At 37.0% G+C, this 20,020-nt stretch overlaps 2 protein-coding genes across 7 annotated transcripts; both read right to left on the bottom strand.

Annotated features, from left to right (window-relative positions):
• Positions 1-4,674: 4,674 nt before the first annotated feature.
• LOC113046739 (modulator of macroautophagy TMEM150B) lies at positions 4,675-10,843 on the bottom strand. Of its 6 annotated transcripts, none has more exons than XM_026207675.1 (7): positions 10,789-10,843; positions 6,729-6,812; positions 6,538-6,597; positions 6,177-6,244; positions 5,973-6,100; positions 5,708-5,885; positions 4,675-5,295 (listed from the first exon to the last, which is right to left on the bottom strand). In XM_026207675.1, the coding sequence occupies exons 2-7, from the start codon at positions 6,791-6,793 to the stop codon at positions 5,096-5,098; spliced, it is 699 nt and encodes a 232-aa protein (XP_026063460.1). In that variant the 5' UTR covers positions 6,794-6,812; positions 10,789-10,843; the 3' UTR covers positions 4,675-5,095. The 6 variants fall into 6 exon arrangements, with proteins under 6 accessions (XP_026063460.1, XP_026063458.1, XP_026063462.1 ...); XM_026207673.1 differs by having other exon boundaries at positions 6,729-6,833; positions 10,789-10,838; XM_026207677.1 differs by lacking the exon at positions 10,789-10,843 and adding an exon at positions 10,111-10,313.
• Positions 10,844-11,162: 319 nt separating this feature from the next.
• Positions 11,163-18,767, bottom strand: LOC113046738 (adenylosuccinate lyase-like). Its single transcript, XM_026207670.1, has 13 exons — positions 18,543-18,767; positions 16,685-16,888; positions 16,340-16,384; positions 15,958-16,037; positions 15,532-15,703; positions 14,610-14,656; positions 14,358-14,448; positions 14,146-14,215; positions 13,912-14,059; positions 13,738-13,828; positions 11,782-11,871; positions 11,406-11,582; positions 11,163-11,298 (listed from the first exon to the last, which is right to left on the bottom strand). Exons 1-13 carry the CDS (start codon positions 18,687-18,689, stop codon positions 11,212-11,214), a joined length of 1,449 nt encoding a protein of 482 aa, XP_026063455.1. The 5' UTR covers positions 18,690-18,767; the 3' UTR covers positions 11,163-11,211.
• Between the last annotated feature and the right edge of the window lie 1,253 nt (positions 18,768-20,020).

Below are 20,020 nucleotides of genomic sequence, written 5' to 3'. Positions count from 1 at the left end.
TCCAGGAAGAAGATACTCTGATGATTGTTGGGGTCCAAACAACACTGGACCCTACTGAGAGTTTACAAAATATTATCTTCTCTTGTGTTCAGTAAAAGAAAGCCACGTAGCTTTGGAACGACAATATGGTGAAAATATTATTTTTGGGTGAACAATTCCTTAAAGTTGAGAGGATTTGGGATAAGTCAACTTGAGATGAAATGAATGCATTTGAGAAGACTTTATATGAACTGAGAAGATGTTCGACTTGAGCTGACATCACAAAATGAGATGACTTCAGATGAGCTCATTTAAGTTTAGTTGACTTGAGTTGGGATGAACAGTGCTCAGTTGAGGTGAGTTGGGCACAACTAAACACGAGTTCAAAACTGCTGAGCTGAAAAACTCAACTAAAGTCCTCAGGAGGAGAGCTATTGTGTTGGACTGGGAGGTGGGGGTTTTTAATGGGTCAAGTGCCCAGACGGGACAAGCTTTGGGGCCTAGAGAAAGGAGGAAAAGAAAAAGAAAGAGGGTAAAGACAGAGAAGAATGAATAATATGCTGAAGAAATTAGACCTTAAACTTGGAAATGTTTGGAAATCTTGGGAATCTTACGGTTCCATCATTTTAAGTCAATGTTGTTATTTTTTTAAATGGGATTTTGGTTAAATGCCTGAAATAAGATCAAGACATTTTTGCATTTTATTGTATGACAATGCAACACTCACGACTTTATGCATCTTATGAAATGCTGTTGTTTAACAGTTGCTAAATGGGACTACAGAGGTTGTCGGGGACATTAAATGTCACACCAGTCAAGAAAACTCTTTAGTCCTTTTTTAAAGCCTCATATTTATACTCACAATTACACCAAGTATTCTAACACAAACTTTCCAACTTGTGGATTTTAAATAAAGATTAAAAGAGTTGTCGAAGCTTAGAGGTGGCGGCATTGGAGTCACGCGAGAGTGATGTAGTTCATTTGTAGCCTAACTTTTTCTTTTTACCTCTGGCAATTGTATTTAGGCTTCAAAGTTTAATAAAACCAGTGTTCTTTTATGCATATTTGTATTATGAGGAAAGACGTGTAATATTCATAAACTGTTGTTGGTCACAGAGCTTATTTCTGCAATGATCCAAAAGTTGATGCAAAATCCTACTGGGTTTTTGTTAATCGAACAAGGGTGATCCTCAAAATTCTTCAACATAGCCTAAAAAATTATGCGATTTAAGCAGCACTCTATACATTAACATGTATAGCACAACATGGACACAGAGTTCCATGCTTCATTCCATTTCTGTTCAACCAAATGCGGATGATAGCAGCAATCTCATCTCCTCAAATAAACCTCATACAGTCACAAACGTCCCAAAGTGTGCGGGGGTCCGGTCGCATATAATTATATAATTAAGTCTTGTCTGATTGTTCTCTATAAGAGGGCAAAGAGGCCGTTTGAATGTGTATCTCAGCCATTAGGGACTTTTCAGAGTGTAGGAATGTGGTGCGCTTGGCATTTTTGAGTAAAAGGGCAGCTCTCTGCTTGAGAGTGCCAGCGCTGCGGGATGAGATCATGACTGGAGATGCCCACTCACTGGAAACAGCGGCACGACTTTTGCTCCCTCGCTCCCTCTTTCCTAACAGCTGGGGGAATTCCAGACCCGTTAGATTATGGATTGAGGAGATTAAGGTTTTTAGGCCTGAATCAGATTTTATGCCTCTGTTGTGCTCCCGCCCTCATAGCTGGAACATATTAAACCCGACGAACCGACTCGCTTTCTTTTTTTCCACACTCTTGCTTTCTCTCTCGGGGCAGGATTTGACTGTTTGCTGATAAGCGTGTGTGTGAGGTGGCATGCAGGCCGTTTGCTTTGCAGATAGTAGGGTCGTGCTATTGTTGCCCAGCAGGAGCTGTGCAAGGGATAAGAATAATCTGGAATAACCCAGGCTTGAACGGAGATACAGTCGAGGTGAAAGGCACGGTGGACCTGAGGCCTGTTGCGCTTTTAAAACAAAGATACAGACACACGGAGGCATTACATAAGAGCCAGCCAGACTTGATGCCCTTTAGCCAAACACAGCATTTACCCCATATCTAAGACCAGAGCCCTTTGACTTTGCCTCTGTATTACATTTCTGTTCAAGTCTGTTAAAAGGTCACAGTGATGCCATGTTTGCTTTTCATGGTGGATAAAGAAGGCAGTCTGGGACACTTTCTGGTTGGCTAATGGTGTAAGGCATTGATTGCACTAGGCTTTGAGCATGAAATTGTATCTTATAATCTACTATCTATTGAATGTGCAGGCCAAACTTGAATTATTAGTGACAATAAAATACAGACAGACAGACAGATAGCATTCAGCTTTATGAGCTATATTTAAAGTTGACTCCACCCTTCATCTATTACCGGTTTTGGATTACATACAAACTGTATCTTATATTAAGATTTTACGGGCAAAGTCAGTGTTTAGATGACAGCATTACTCCGTTGACCCTATTCCCTAAACAAACCCAAACCAAAACAAGCAGATATCCAAAGAAGATTGTTCAGATTTTTAGAAAAACACTGATCATGAAAGGATGTTAAAATAGAAAAGAGAAAGGAATGACAGATTCCCAGGACTTTTCAACATGCCTTTAAGTTCCCTTCATGTGCCCTCTCGTGTCCCTCTCTTTTTTGTTCTGTTTTCTCCCCACCCGTTGAGAGCAATGTGTATGTGAAAGAATGTCATCGTGAGACGCACAGACTGCTCTCTACTGCCGGTTCCCATCTGAAAATCATGTCCAACTGTGTTGTGTCCAAATTCACAGGCTTATTTGACTGACTTACTTCATGGCCCAAGCTGGGCAGTTGTATTGTCATATGTAAATTTAAAAAAAGAGGAGACGTGATCTGTTTCTCATTTTTAAATTTAACCTAGATTAATATAACGCTATTCTGAAGTGCCTTTTTAACTAAAGGCTTTTTAAAATACAATTTACGTAGACCTGCGAGAGGAACTATGCAACCTCAGACCCAGAGCACCCTCTGGTGTTTACTTTGTGTAAAGCCACTTTCATCAGGCGTTTCTGTCACGTTATTTTTAGCAGCGTTTATTACTATTGCAACAAGAATTAAGCGTCAAAAAAAAAAAAAAAAAAATGTATATATATATATATATATATATATATATATATATATATATATATATATATATATATATATATATATATTAGGAACAGAACCTCAAACCTCCTCCACTTGAGGATAGATGCTTGTCTTAATGATATACCCTACACACTCAGGCTTTCATTTGGTAAACAGTCGAGATTAAAATTTGAGAACAACCATTTTTTCTTGAAATATTGTTAATCTTCATCACTCAAAATTTAGCTGTGGGTATACCACTGTTCTACTAACACGCTTGACAGAATATCCAAGGCATTTCAACAAACACCTTTATTTTGTGGAAAACTGTGAGCAGAATTATCGATCAGTAATCACTGGAGCACGAAAGATGATTAAACGTAATTTTTGAGGCTCAGCTGTCAAAAATTAGCGGGAATTGTAGAGGCCCTTGCTTTGAATGACTTCAGCACATCTGCATCCGCGGGACATCACTAGTTTCTCACACTGCTCTGGTGTGATCTTGGTCCACTCTTCTTCCACAGATTTGTAACTGTAGTGGGGTTCTTAGCCATAACTTAATCACCAAAGATTTTCCAGAGATTTTTTTAGTCAGCCATAGATCAGAACTACGGGCAGGTTATTTCAATATTTCAATGTTTTCAGCTTCAAGGAACTGCTTTACCCATTTTGCAGTGTGACAGAGGCACTGTCCCGAATGAAAATTGAAGGCTGATTGGAGGATGCTTGCAGGGAAGGAGTTGCTTGTTGCTGAAGGTGTAGATGCATATGTTTTTCCCAGTTTGGTGCTGAACAAAATGTCTCCCATCGGACTACAGTGAACTTTGGACCAGTTCTTCTCTCCTCACAACAAACACTTCAGCAAAGGGGAGCTTAACCTTTTGATTCTTTCTGCTGATTTGAGGTTTGGTTACTGCAGTGTACACTTTCAATCCGACTTCTCTTAAACTGTAAGGCACTGTATGCCTAGACAGACCCTGTTGATCGCTGAACTGGCAAGTAATTCCCCATTGAGAGTCTGCATTATCTGGTCATCTCATGCGTGGGGTGGGGGATGGGGCTTAAATGAATTAGTGTCATTTTAAATTTACAATATTCAAGAAATAACAGATTTGGAATAAAATAACTTCTCTTGCAGTGGCTGAAAGTGTCATGCCTTTGGCATTCATCTGGACCGGCAGGGTTTCAGTCACCTTACAGAAGCCCGCAAACTTCCAATTTCAGTGAAAATTAGAGGAATGGTGCCAGTTAAATAGGGCTTGTCATGTAATTAATAAATTTGCACCAGGTGCTAACACCAATAACTTCTAGGTATATGTAAGTTTTCTCACATTTTTCAACTGAGAGTTATTTTTCAAATAGTGTTTATACTGTGCTGCAGAATACAATTAATTTATGAACTACCCTTCTACTCCCGTTAGGATAACTTTAAATAGGACTGAGCAGGGACCTTGTTCTTTAATTTTAATCCCCCCTATAAAACCCCTATAAAACATTGGAAAATTCTTAGACGCCAGAGGTACCCTACATGCCTACTATACCAGAAACACTGAAAATGTTAAAAACCACCATACCATTTTATTTATAAAATATATATATTAATATTCAATAACAGCTTTTTTATAATGGTCAGATAGAGTGAAGTTACATTTATTACATAATATATTTTACAACATTTCGCAAACAAAGTCTTTAACACTTCAAAACAGACCAAATAGGTCCAGGATGAAGTATAATTGTTTGTTCACTGAAATAGTCTCCTGGAAAACTACACTGATAAAACATATTTAATGATAAACTATAATTTAACATCATGTAAATGTCAAGTAAACAATATGCTCATGAATTCATCATAGCATTTCTACAACATATAATTTATATTGTAAAATGTGTTTCAGTGCATTTAGCAGAGTAGAGCAGGTCATAGTTCATTGTGTCCACATTAAATATATCTGTCTGATTACCACACAGCCACAACTTGCCAGATGTTCCTTAGTGAATCTCCTGTAATGTCCACACACCATTAACATCACTGCTGCTTCTCCTTTCCTTGTTCTGCACAGTGAGCTTGTGGCAGTCAATGTGTCTGAAATCTGCTCCAAAAATTGCAAAGAGTGCAAAAAAACACATGACCAGAGCCCACTCACATATAGCAGCTTCAGAGCGAAACCCTGTTTTAAAGAGAACTAACACTGAGAAGACATAAGGTTAAGGACAACACAACTTCAACTTATAATAATATGAAGTGAAAGTGCTTTCTTGGCTGAATAAATCTGCTATGCTGCTGCTGTGAGCATTTAAGAAATATTGCTGCTGCAAATATAACAGACATGAAATAACCCCCATATAGCATACATGAATCACCCTGTAGCAGATCTATACAGGTGGAGCTGGGGAAGGTGGAGGGTTTCTGAAGCAAACTGCAGCTGCTACAGCAAGTCCTAGTCATATATTTGAATGTTGAGTAGCGAGTTCATTGGCTGCCATGTGATAATGATGTCATTAGGTCAGATTGAGTTAGACCTATTGGACTGTGCCAACTAGAGTTTCATGCCAGAAATCTGTATTTAAGAAATGTAATCATCTTTTAGAGCTGAAGGATACTGCAGATGACCAAACAAGTGCACAGGCTGCAGAGGATGATGCGCACTGGCACCACCCACCTGGCGTCATGTGACAGCGGCCTGTAGTACGAAAGCCACGCCTGGATCCAGAAATAAACCAAACCCAGGAAGAAGGCCACGAGCGCCCCAAACAGATGAACCCCCATCAATACAGATTGCTAATAATGCAAAAGCAACACAAATAAGCACAACACAATTTACAAGTAATCAAGTAACTTCCTTTTTTTCCAGTCTACATACTGTACCTGGAAGTTTCCTAGAATGGAAATCCCAATGCTAGAGATGTAGCCCAGAACTAAACCGGCCGTGTTTAAATGAGACCCAGAACCCAAATCACGGACCTGCTGAAATCTGATTGTGACAATCCACAAAGCTACGGAAAGAGAAAGAGTTCACACACAAGGTACAGTACATGGGCACATTTTTGTAAATAAAATGGGAGGACTCACCCAACACACAGCATATGTTGCAGATCTGAGAAAACAGGCAGCTCTGGGGGTTGTATGAGCCACATGTGCTGGAGGAAACAATATTAACTGATTTTCAAATTCATATCCATGTATGCCTTTCTAGCTCTGGAACATCTTGCAGACACACAGTTAATCACTCAACGCTTTAGTTAAAATAAAAAATAAACACTTCTTGAGAAAGCTTAGATCCATTAATGTTAGATAGAGGCTTATTTTAAGCTCAACAATTACCATGTTGTTAAAAATATATATATTGAACACACTGTACCATATGGCCTCATTTTCATTCCTGTCGAACATTATACATGGCACTACCCTAAGTCTAATTTCAGATGCGTACCTAATGAAAGGGAATTCCTCGGTTATATTAACAGTGTTATTGGACACAGCTATGGCATACCTGCACACAAACAAGTGCAGAAAGAGTCAAATAAATTAATATTTTGTATTGATATTGAAAAGATATTGAGGATATTTAAAAGGGTGAGAGACATATTTTGAAAAGCGAGAGAAACATGAAGTGATACTCACACAGCCCACATCCCAATAATCCCAAACACTGCCAGGGTGACGGGAAGTAATGCCCAAGCCCACATGATGGACCAATCAGATCACCTGTAGAAAGACCAGGTGTCGCTTCACATATAAACACACGTTTATTAGCATGTATGAATTTCACTGTGACCTAGCAAACATTTCAATGCCTGGACAGTTCCCTATAAAGTCTTCACAGGATATTTGACCAGACATAGAAAACGTCAACGCAATTATTACAAATTATGTATTATATACATTTATATATGGAGCAATAATTGTGTATTATGGATTATACATAAGAGAAGTCAACTGTAGATAAACAGAGTTAGGAAGTTGATTTTTACAACCCCACCAATATAAGATATATCACATAGTGTTTAAGGGAGTGTCACGTTTTTCCCCATACACCGATCCTGGTTATAGTGCTGTTGAAAGTCATCTCGTGTTTTATTCTTTGCTAAAGAACAGAATATGAAAAAGAGTCTTCTTACTCTTCTATTAAAGCATTTTTCAAGCTGTACATCTGCCAGTTTTCCTTCAAATGTCAAAGACTGGTATGCAGATATTAAGTCTACGGTTTACTGCTTCACTGGGAATTAATATTTCTGTCCATCTCCCATGTATTATTTTATTTTCTCAGGCCTGTGGAGTAGAATGGCACTCCCTTTTATACTTTGGTCCTTCTTTTCATTCTTGTGGAAATTGTTCCTACCACTAAGAACAGATGTTTTAAAACATGTAAAACACTTTTTATTACAATTATTATAAAATGATCTTAATTCAGGGCAAATGCAAAGGGTTAGACACCAAAATATTTATTTTACCACCAGCACTGGGGTCAAACCTACAAACTTTTGTCAAAAAGCTGATCATCTATATTTGGACTGTCTGTCATTTCTGTGAGCTTGCTGACTAACATGTCCACAAATAAACATTAGACATGCAAAATATAACAGAGTGAGAAAAGAAGGACAGTTTTCCTTTACAAAGTGTTCAGTTTAATCAAATAAACATAAGATCGTAAAAATAGTAATAAATCTTAACTTTGAGGAAAGAGACAATGAAATAAGCAAAAGAAACGGAAACAAGCAACGCATAACTTACATGTTCGTACCGTTTAACTGTTAATACACATTTATGTATTATTTTATTATATAGCCAATATATTTTCATTTAGCAAGGATACAATTTCAGAATTTAGTTCTAAGAAAAGTATTTTTTTAATGATTTCTGGAGGACCATGTGACACTGATAATGCATAACGTTTACTTTTAATAAAACATAACAGAGCAAGTGAGCAAATAAGAGACCTCTTTCAAAACATTTAAACAATCTTTTGAAGGGTAACGTAGCATATTTGAGTAGCAAATGGCAAATGAAGAACTCACCTCTAACCTACAACACTGCTTGTGTAGTACGTGTGTGTGTGTGTGTGTGTGTGAATATATAACAGGTTTCTATCCATTTGTGACTATGGACTTTGCTCCAGATCATAGCATTATGACTACGGCTACCACCATGAGTAGTGTAAACCTTTCACCTGTCTTCTACTATCTCACGTTTTCACCTCCTCATGAAGCTGTGACTAACACCATATCATTAATCTGTTGTTTCCTCTCTCATTTTATTACAGCCAGTTAGCCATTAGTTATCATAGTGACGCAGAGACCTTCTAAATCATACTGTTTTTTACTTAACATCACGTGAATGTGATTAAAATAACTCCGAAAAATATTATATTAATCGTAGCTTTACAGTTTATATCTCTCTTCTGGATACATGGCCTAACACCCGTTAAAATAGCAGGCTGATAATAGGGAAATTTAAATTTTTCTGTCCCTATACAGTAATATTACACTATATATATATATATATATTAAAATAAAACAACACCTTCTTAAACCGTCAATTTGGCAATATTTGTTTTTAATTATTTAAAAATAATTTCAAGCACCACAAAGCTGCTTGTCCCCACAGCCATGTACAGGGGGAAAATGCTTTATGTTGAGGTCAAAAACAGGTTTTCTACCATTTCAAATACGAAAATGTATTCATAATTATCAAATATATAATGTTAATGACATTTTTAAAAAAATTTGTAAAAAATAAAATGGCAAATAATTATAAAATATATAATGAAAGTAGAGGCCCCCGGAGTTGTGTCACTGGTGTTACCATTTAATAAAAAAAAATAACTTATTTTGAAATAAAAATGACGCTGATGACTTCACTTGACTTTCTTCTTCCTATTTCATGAAGATCTCTGAAAAAAGGCCCATGGTATCTGTATCTATTCAGTTATCAGAAATGTTCTCATTTATCTCATGATTTCATAAGCAGCTTTTAATTGAAGTCACTGGTATGGCCTACTGTATTATTAACAAATTATATTAAATTATATTGAAAACCTAGAATAGAAATGGATTAAACTACTTAATTAAGTGAGCAGATCATGATTTACAACATGTGGTTTGATACCATGCAGCAGACATTTTGTAAAATGCATTTTTCATGAAAATCGTCACTGGTGTTACAGTCACCTTCCTTCAGGGTAGCACCAGTGAAGATCACTTTATGTATATGTTCATCATAGTCTTCCGGTAGCTTATTTGGTAGAGCATTGCGACTGAATACACTGTAAGTCGCTTTGGATAAAAGTGTCTGCTAAATGCATAAATGTAATTTTAAATGTAATTTTTAATTTAATTTAATCATAATCTCCTTATTTGTTGCAATATCATTATTTTTTCTGTAACTGACAACAACAAAAAAAATCAAGAAAAAATATTTAATAAAAACTTTTAAAAATAGTAAGGCAACAGCACTGACAAAAGACTGGTACATGTGGTCTTTAAATAGATGCATAAAAATATTTAAAAATCATTAAGCTGCCATTTACGTGTATTCATAAAGTAAAAAGGTAATCTAACAATGTGGTGCAAGTTTACATGTTAAAAAAGAAATTAATTTTAAGTCATCTTGCCATACCAAAAGTAGACGTTTCTGTAAAATGACACACACACACACACACACACACGACACACACAGTTAAAGCGTTAACTGTTTAAGCGTTAAATTAATTAGTAAATACACAACGCGATTAAAGTATTTTTAACGCAGTTAACGCGCTGGCCCCGCCCACAGACCCATACGTCATCTTGAAATCAGCATATGCCCTACAATTCAAGATATTGGTGGGAAAAATGTCCCTGTATGAGTCCGATTTTTATATACTCTATATCACACCAGCAGTGAGAGCAGTATCACGAGTTTAAATCTGATTTTATACAACAGTTCAGTAATTAAGATGATGTTGTGATATGTTATAAACACAATATTGTTTGTTATTGCTCAATTTTTGCAGAGAACATATTACCTTTAATGCCATGGCATTATTTGTGTGCGTCTCCAAGCAACACAGCAGTGTTTAGCTGAATGAATCCATGTTTTGAACGAATCATGTGAACCAGGGATTCAAAACTGCTCACTGAATCACTGAGTGAATCCGTTTGAATGAGAGAGACGAAGAAAGATATTTACCGCCACCTGCTGGCAGATTCGTTTCTTTCAGATTCGAGTAAACTTTAATTAAATAATTATAAGAATAAAATACTAATATAGCTACTACTAATAAAAACATTAAAGCACCCCCCCCCCCATACACCCAAAATATAAAAATAAAATCTGTCATCATTTACTTACCCTTATGTAATTTCAAACCTTTCTTTTGTGAAACAAGACTTTTATTGTATGAAAAAATACTGAGATGTTTCTCAAATTATCTTTTTTTATGTCCCATAGTTTATGTTAGGCTTTTGTAGCCTAAATGTTTATGTGTAATGCATCTTATGTTGCTAAAGCTAATGTCTACTTGATATTTCTTCATTTAACAAAAAAATAGCTTTTGGGCATTTTCACATTCAACTGAAGGCTGGTCTTAGCTGCTTTAAGCTGTTCTTTATCTGGTTCATTGGTCAAAACCCATCTAAAACCAGAGCACTTAACCAGCTATGACCAGCTTCGGCAGGGACTGAAAAGTTCTGGTTACATTTACCTTAAAGTCAGTAGTCTTCTCATGCTTGTTTTCCCAAATTTTGTCAAGCTGCTTTTAAAGGGTAATTATTCCCATTACCCCTTCCCTCCCTCCCAGCGTCTCAAATATATGTATATCTGACAATACAGAAACATTTAAGGGATGAAAGTTACTTAATACACTTAAATCAGACAAATTTAACACACCCATATTCAGAAAAGTTCCTCTACATAGTTGAATTAAAATTTAATTTTTAGATAGGTCTGTGAAAGATCAACTCATAACAATAACAGAACAAATGTCAAAATGTGCTTTTTTAATTAAGTTTACATATTAAAATGACTATACATCTGACTTGGAGTTAAATGTCAAAATGCCAAATAAAAGACCACACAAAAGACTGAACACCTTATTTATTGTTCTGATGTGTCACATGTGTTTGTTTCAGAGCTCTAGTTCAATCTTGACATCCAGTTTACTTTTGTACGGCTCTAGAACAGGCCTGACCTCCTCAGACAAAAACCTTGTGACCTGAGACAGAGAGAAAGTGGAACAGCATTACACCATTCATAGAAACATCGGATGTGTGATAAACACCAGTAGCACAGCATTAGATGTTTAGGTAAGCGAGTGTGTACCTGCTGTGGGGCTCGGCCGACGAAGGTTTTGGGGTCCAGTATGGAGTCCAGCTGTCCGATGATAGGGGTGAAATATGGATCAGCCTGAACCCGAGCCAGCAGGTCATTATCACCCCCCTCCTGTTTGACTACAGCTGCAGCCTGCTGGGACAGCACCCGAATCTTCTCATGGCAGTCCTGAGTGGGTTTCCATTACAGACAAAAATAAGTCAGTCGGTGTTAAACATCAGTGAAACAACGGTCTTCCTTTCCTGCATCTACTGTGCTTACAGAGAAATATGTACTGTACAAGTAATTTAGTCAAACACCATGGGTTGAGTTGCCAAAGCAAAGTTTAATTACAAGACAATATTTTTCTGATTCGTTAAACAATCACCTGTCTGTTTCCTCCAGCCTTCACCATGGCCATGATGATGTTTTCAGTAGCCATGAAGGGCAGCTCATGACGGATATGCCTCTCTATCACCTATAAAAACAGAGAAAGAATTGTGTGTGTGTGTGTGTGTGTGTGTGTATATATATATATATAAAAATACAAAAGAACACTAAGAATCAGTAATTTTATATTACTTAATCACATTAAATTAACAGCACTGCATATATATGTGTGTGTGTGACACCGAAGAGTTGCGGTAATGATGCTGAAAATTCAGCTGTACATCACAGAAATTAATTACATTTTAAAATATCAAAATATAAAACTTTTATATGATTCACAATATTTGTTTTTAACTGTATTTCGATCAAATAAACACAGCTTTGGTGAACATAAGATACTTTTTTTACAAATATATATATATATATATATATATATATATATTAGTGGTGGGCCGTTATCGCGAGACTCTTATCCGTTAATCTATTCTCAAAGTTGGGTTGGGAGCTGGGTCTATACAAAGCAAGCTATGATGACTTTCATATTGATATTTTATATAACTGACTCGCTGAGGACAGCCTAAAAAATGCTCAGGACAGTTGACGGGCCACTGCTGCGCATCGTCACGAAAGCTTATCTTTCTCACGTGTTGTTAAGCCGTACCGCTTGTCGATTTAAACATTAAAGCATCCAAACACAAGACGCGGAAAAGCTGAACGGAGTAGCGCGTGCCGTTAGGTGCGCACGAGAGAGCGAGCCGCGCATCACGGACAGCGACACTGAACCGAGCTCTCTTCTGTGAAATTCACCTCGAAGTTCCTCCTGCACCCGAACGAACAAATGCAAATCGCAGTTTGAACAAACAAAAAGATGTGAAAGAGCCCAATTCAACACCACGGTGTTCTGGTGTTCAGGGCTAGCGCAGAGAAAGGAGTCTCAAAACAATAGAACATCGAATTTGCTTATTTTTGCTCTGTGCCGACAAATACATACAAAATATGTCAAAATATCCACCTTGGAAATTATGCTCGAAAAAACTGTCAGTTATTTCTTATGTCAAAGTAAACAGTTGAGGAAAAAATGGGATGTGTATTATATTGGATAAGTTAATCGTCTCTTAAAGTGACCTCGCCTAATTTAGCGACTGGCTGCTGTAATGTTAATACAAGAAAATGAAAATGAAAAATCACTCACTGCTCTTGACTGAAGTTCTTTGTAGTTTTAACAGTCAAACCAAAAATTATTCAGAAACCAGATATAATTTTTGATATATATAGCAAAACCGTAATAATGTGAGAAATGTTGAAGGTGTCTGAATAAATGTAGGTTTGATTGTATATTTCATTTTTACATTGAAGACTATCCAGTGCTATTATTTGGTTTCTGTACCTTGACCCCTACAAACTTGAAAAAAAAACTTAAACATTGGTGTGAAACAGGAGTAATGTTGTTTGCACCTTGTGCAATGTGGAATTAGTTTACAGCTTTTTCAAGCAGTTTGTGATGCATTTTGGAAACAGGAGATGAGCCCCTTTCCTAATGCACCACCTAGCTTGATTAACCCCTTCTCAAAGACTTACTGTTTGTCAATTTTATTTGGGTAACACATATTCTGAATGCCTTCTACAGAATTCGAATGAGCCATTTTAATCTAGATTAATTTCAAGATCACAGTGAGATTAATCTAGATTAAAAAAAATTTAATCTATGCCCACCTCTAATATATATATATATATATATATATATATATATATATATATATATATATATATATATATATATATATATATATATATATATATATATATATATATATATATATATATATTAACAGTTGAGTATGCAATTAATTATGATCCATTTAGTAATCAGTGTATCACGTAGTTCATCTGATTAAAATTACAAACCCGATAAAAACATTCAAATATTTGTTCTTACAGAGGCAGACAAACAGACCTTAGGATACACCACCAGTCCTTCAGTGATGTTCTGCAGGGTGCTGAGGATGATGTCCGCTGTGAGGAAGGACTCGGGCAGTGAGATCCTCCTGAATACACAGAAGAGCGAGTCTAAAGTTACATGCAGTGCAGAGCCACATCACATGGTCAGAGCAGAGATATGTCACAGTGCCTGTTAGCGCTGTCGTCCAGGGTCCTCTCCAGCCACTGCACCGCTGCGGTCTGCAGGGGGTCTGACAGGAGCGCCATCAGGTGACGAGCGAGACTGCAGCAGCGCTCCGCACGCATGGGGTTCCTCTTGTACGGCATGGCACTGGACCCTGCAGACAGAGAGAAACATGACAGATCAAAGAGGCCGGCGGATCGTATCATTATACGAAATTCTGTGTCTCGCATACAAACTCACCAATCTGCTCTTTCTCAAACGGCTCCTCGAGCTCTTTCAGATTAGCCAACAGACGGATATCAGTGCAAATCTACAACAGCAAAAATGATTGAGAAAAGGAGGACGTTCGAATCAAACAACTGATGTTTGTTGGTGTCCGGTGATCATTGTAGATTGTTACAGCAGCTTGTTTATGAATGCATGAAGCTGATTGGAGTTCATCTGTGTCTGACCTTGTGTACTGTGGCTGCGAGGCTGGCCAGCACACAGAGGGAGTCGATATCCACCTTACGACTGTACGTCTGACCCGTCACCAGATATGATCTGGAATGAAAATAAGTGGAGGAACTGGTTAACCATGTGCACTTGAAGACATATACAATGTAAGATTCTAGCCAACAGCATGCTATTGAATAAAACGAAGCATATAGATGATAGTTGAAGCATTTAGTAAACAATGAATGCAGGAATAAAGAAGAGTGTACTTTTTAAAACCAGCCATCTCAGTGACCTTCCTATCCAACTCCTCCACCTAACAGAGAAAACAGTCAAATAAATAAATAAATAACGACAGTTCAACCATAGAATAAACACAATGATACGATGTGAGGTCATTGACATTTTTCCCAACAAAACTGCACACTGCACAAAAAGTGCTACATAAAGCCCAAACACATTCATGATATTCTGTGGTAACGATGACAAGAGTTTAATTTCAACTTCATGTAGTAATTGCAACAAAGTTGGTCAGTATTTTATTAATGCATATGGAAGAAGACTTGGGTACTCATCATGGCTGCATGATTTTGATCCCAAAAAATTCTTAAGAGTAATGAAATATTATTATAATTTAAATGGTCTTCTATTTAAATTTATTGTAAAATGTAGTTTATTGCTGTGAAGGCAAAGCTGAAATTTTCCTCAGCCCTTACTTTAGTGTCACACAACCTTCCCGAAATAATTTATCGAGCATTTCTTATTAATAGCAAATGTTTAAAACGGCTTTATTATTAAATTCTCCACAGTTGAATATTTTTGTGGAAACCCAGATATGCTTTTTTCCTGATTTTTTATTGAAAAAAAAAAATTTGATAAAAAAAAAAAAAAAAAAACATTTAAATATATATTTTTGTAACACTATAAAACTGTTTACTGTCACTTTTTATCGATTTAATGCAACCTTGCTGAATAAAAGGATGACATATTTTAAATCTATATTAAAATAATATATGGATCACAAACTTATGGAAAGGTAGTGTATACAGTATATATGTTGGAGACCAAGTACACATTAGTAGTAGTAGCATATATTTGTTTAATGCCATGTTATCATCAGCATCTTAGGCCATCTTCACAAAGTACACACTAGGTATGAAGTAAGCCAGTGTCAAGGCATAAAACGTTCACCTTCTCATGATCCCCCTGGAAGAGCTGCAGGAAGCTGGCCTGAGTGCCTGTGGTTCCTTTGACGCCCCGGAAGCGCAGGTCCTCTCTTGCTCGCTGAAGATTACGCATGTCCATGACCAGATCCTGCAGCCACAGACAAGCACGCTTCCCGACTGTAGTCAGCTGAGCTGGCCTGAGAAAAAGAAGGGGACGAGGAGAGGGACAATAAAACCCAAAACCAGCCTAATATTATTGTTTTAAATGAAGAAAAGTTAGAAAGAATAGGACAAATAAGCATGGAAAAATAATGTTATGGAGGTTACAGTGATTGTTAAAGGATGAGTGGGATGTGTGAGAGATGACAAGGGCGAAGAAAAGAAAATGGTAGAAAAGTTATTTTACATGCAAACTCTAAACATGTTATTATATCTAACTGAATTTACTCACTGATAATGGGTGAAGCCCAAAGTCGGCAGGTCAGCGTATTTCTCTGCAAAGTTTGCAAGCCTGTCTATGACACGAGCCAGCTATAAGAGAGAGAACGCTTACTGCAAGTCGAGGGTAATTATGCACTGGATATAAAACTGACATAAAAATAGCTGAAACCGAAATAGTAAGATAAAAATGAAAGTATTATATATATATATATATATATATATATATATATATATATATATATATATATATAAAGACCAAGTACACACTATACATACTCACACATATATGAATGTTTTTCTTTACATTTTCTGAATTCATACTGTGCAGTAAAACTACATGGCACATCAGTTGTTTTGATTGAAATTCTAAATATCAGAAAGTTTCAGGTTACCTTGGGAAGCAGGATATCAAATCCATCACGCAGCATGATCAGATCCTGCAGATATGCACAGCACACACACACCACACATATTTAGTAAGGCAATTTAAAATAGAATTGTGATTTTAAAACGACATTATTTCTCTTTTAAGGAATTTTCATAGTGGCTAATATATATACACACACACACATCTTTCTTTTAATTGCAACATTAAAATTAAAAAAACGGATTTAATTAATGTTCCCTCTATAAGCATTCGGCTCAGGAAATCCCAGGAGTCCATGAAAGAAATCCATGGAGTCCAATCAATAGTAGCCAAAGTAATGGATAATGACACGGTAATATTTTGGCCTTACCGTATTGTCTCCCACATAACAGGAAGTTGCGCCCAAGTGGATGATGGGAGCAGCGGTGGGACAGCAGTGAGCGAACGTGTGCACATGAGCCATGACATCATGCCTCAACTTCCTCTCCTCCTCCGCAGCCATGACGAAATCAATGTCCTCCAGGTGCGACTCCATCTCGCTCACCTGGCCATCGGTGATGGGGAGACCCAGTTCCTGCAGAGAGGACATTAGAGCCATGAAGAGACAGCTGGCAAAACAGCTTTTCAGTGTCATCCTTATTCAACCGTGCGTTCTCATTTCTAGAACTTATGTTACATTTAACCCCATCTAACACTCACCTAAAGTTAGTCTTTAGAAACAACATTTAGTAAGAGTGTTAAATGTAATTTGCCGCCAATCATAAGTTAAATATCTTTCAACATTTTATTTACTTTTAGCCTATGCATAACTGATTTTATGTTTTCATAAAAGCAAATTGTAGAGTCAATATTTTCTCATAATATTGGCCAAATTTGCAATATCGGTGCAACAATAGAATATGGTTTACTGAAATAAGCACATTCACTCCATCTTTAGCAATACACAGACAGAGAGAGGGTAAAGGTCAACTCTCCTGATACCCTGACCTTTACATGAGTTATTTTGGAAATGCACACACTCTTTCACAGGGCTTCGTCTAGGACTGTTCGTGCTTCTGCAGTGTGTCCCAAGGACTACATCAGTAAAGTTGTGTAGCGTAACTATTTCCAGAGCGTGATCATACAAGCAGCGAACAGTATCCCGTCTGTCTCCACGGGTCAGAGAACGACCACCATGTGACCACAAGACTGTGTTCAATTAACGCTAGTCAAACAGACTGCGGCCTTTCTTTTGAGCTTTATGGATTACTGGCAGATCACACAATCTTAGTTGTTGATTTCTTTACACAAATCAAACAAACACTTAATATGACAATCGCCACGTGTCAGCTAAAGCAGCAGATTTCACCGGTCCACACTCAATTATATCCATTTCTACTCAAGCCTACTATTGATAGTCTCAGCAAATTAATAGCGGTTATCTGAATTTGAGAGGTTTCTTCTAATACTAGTCCCAACATTATCTTTTAAATTGCTTACTAGGAGCTTAAAGTTTGAGAAATCCAGTGACATTTAACCCCACACATACAGAGCTATATACACACACACACAAGAAAGATATACAAGTGCATGCAAAATAAAACTACTAACGTTACAATACAAAAATACAACAGTGCAAATAATCATACTGCCATAGTTTTAGACACATTGCTATGGTAATATAGTATGTTTCTTTTTGGAATTGTTCCATAGTAAAGCCATGAATAGAAGTACATTGGACTATCATATACCATCCTTCATAATTATAGCAACATTAACAGTTATAGCAATTATGATATGATATTGCACCACTTACAAAAGAGCGTCAGATGCTATTGTTGTTTCTGTTCATATAATAATAATAATAATAATAATAATAATAATAATAATAATAGTTAGCATGGTATTATTGGAAAATCCTTATAGCATTGCACATACACTTCTGTACTATATATTACAGTACTACAATACTACCAGGTAATACCATCAAGATACTACAGTAACGTTACCACCACGGTACTTTTTGTCTGGACCACTTGTAAGACATTAAATATTGCAGCACAACTCACGTCCACCCTTTTAAACTATTTTTAGACTAAGAGAGCTGGCAACTTGAGACTTACTCTCACTCAAGGTCAAAAACTTCAGGCAGACTCGCACTTGGCATTCAGAGAATCACTGTGCCAACATGATTGCGCTAATAGATATAGTCTATAGAAATAAAATAAACCCCTAATAAATTAACGGACCTTTTCGGCCTTAGCGAGGTAAAGCCACAGTCTTCTCCATGTGGTGAATTTTTTCCTGTCGCTGAAGTTGTAGGCCATCTCTTTGCTGGCGTACCGGGACACCAGCGGTGAGCGGTATTTCATGAACTCTTCCCCGGATCCCTCCATTCCTGCAGCGGGTCAGACAAGCGGACTACAAGCAGAGTCACGTTCAGGAGCAAGTTATTCAAGTTCTTCTTCTTCTTCTGTGATTTGCGACAGCTTAGACACTTCAAATGTGCATTGCTGCCCTCCTCAGTTCATCTGCAGAACTCCATCTCATAGAGTAGTAAATCCTCAGATAAAGACCAGTGTGGAGTAAAAAACGTATACCAACCTTTGTTATTTAATATTCCTTATTTCCAAGAATTCATTTTAAAGATAAATATGAGATTCCAGTTTCCAACAGCTCAGAAAACAGCTAATTCTTAAAGTTTTAGCTGAATTAGCTTAAAACAGACACTGTCCCATATGCCATACCAACATAGTCAATGTTTGGCCTGATGATTCCCCTGTATATCATCATTAATGTATCTCTTCCAACTAGGCATCTTAAAATATTAATAACTTTCTTGCATCTATTAACAATTTGATCCATGCCATTCTCAGACCAAGCTCCCAAGAATTTAAATGATTTAACCCTTTCAGTGGGTGTATTGTATATCTTTAAAGGGGGGGGGGGGGTACAATGTTGTTTCATGTATTCAGAGTTGTTCACAGTGTTAAAGAGATGGATTCTCATGCTAAACATGGCCAAAGTTAAAAAAAATGCCTGAGAATTTCTGTGCCGAAAATCTTACTTCTGGGTTGGAAGTTTCGGCTGATTTTTTTCGATCGTGGATCTCATGACGTAGACGAGAGCAGAAGTCCTTATATGAGCATTCTCCCAGAAAAGTGCGGCTGTGCACACATTGACCAGAGGAGAACAACACCGCGTACATCAACTAGGTACTCAATATTAACATGAGATTAGTTGAAACTGTGTATGTTATGTACCCTTTAATCCCTGTTCTGGTTTTTCCCTTTTAAAACCAAATACTAACGTTACATATTTAGATTTGAAACTAATACTTTAAAACCCCATTCCCCTGCCCAAGTCTCTACTTTATTAATTGCCTGCTATGGCAGCTTATGGATAGACCTGAAATTTTGCCCTCTTTTCTATGGAATTACATTTGGTTCAATAATAATTTTATAAAACTGAACGTAACATTACAAAAGAAGAAAAACACAATGAAAATGAAAAAAAAAATGAACTCAGTCGCACAAATTTAACAGGCTCTTCAAATATGCTTCATTCTTTGTTAAAGATTCATTTTCGCTAATCATGGATTCTGAATGCATTACCACAGATTTTGCTTACATTTCGCATTTTTCGTTTGGTGTTTTGAGCAAATATCTCGTGGGGGCGGGCTTAACAGTGATCTACTCTGATTGGATAGTGAGCTTTTGATGGACAG

Source organism: Carassius auratus, chromosome 28 (genome assembly GCF_003368295.1).
Source record: "Carassius auratus strain Wakin chromosome 28, ASM336829v1, whole genome shotgun sequence".
Classification (NCBI taxonomy): Eukaryota; Metazoa; Chordata; class Actinopteri; order Cypriniformes; family Cyprinidae; genus Carassius; species Carassius auratus.
Note: the sequence above shows the minus strand (reverse complement) of the source record. Positions and strands in the feature narration are given on the sequence as shown.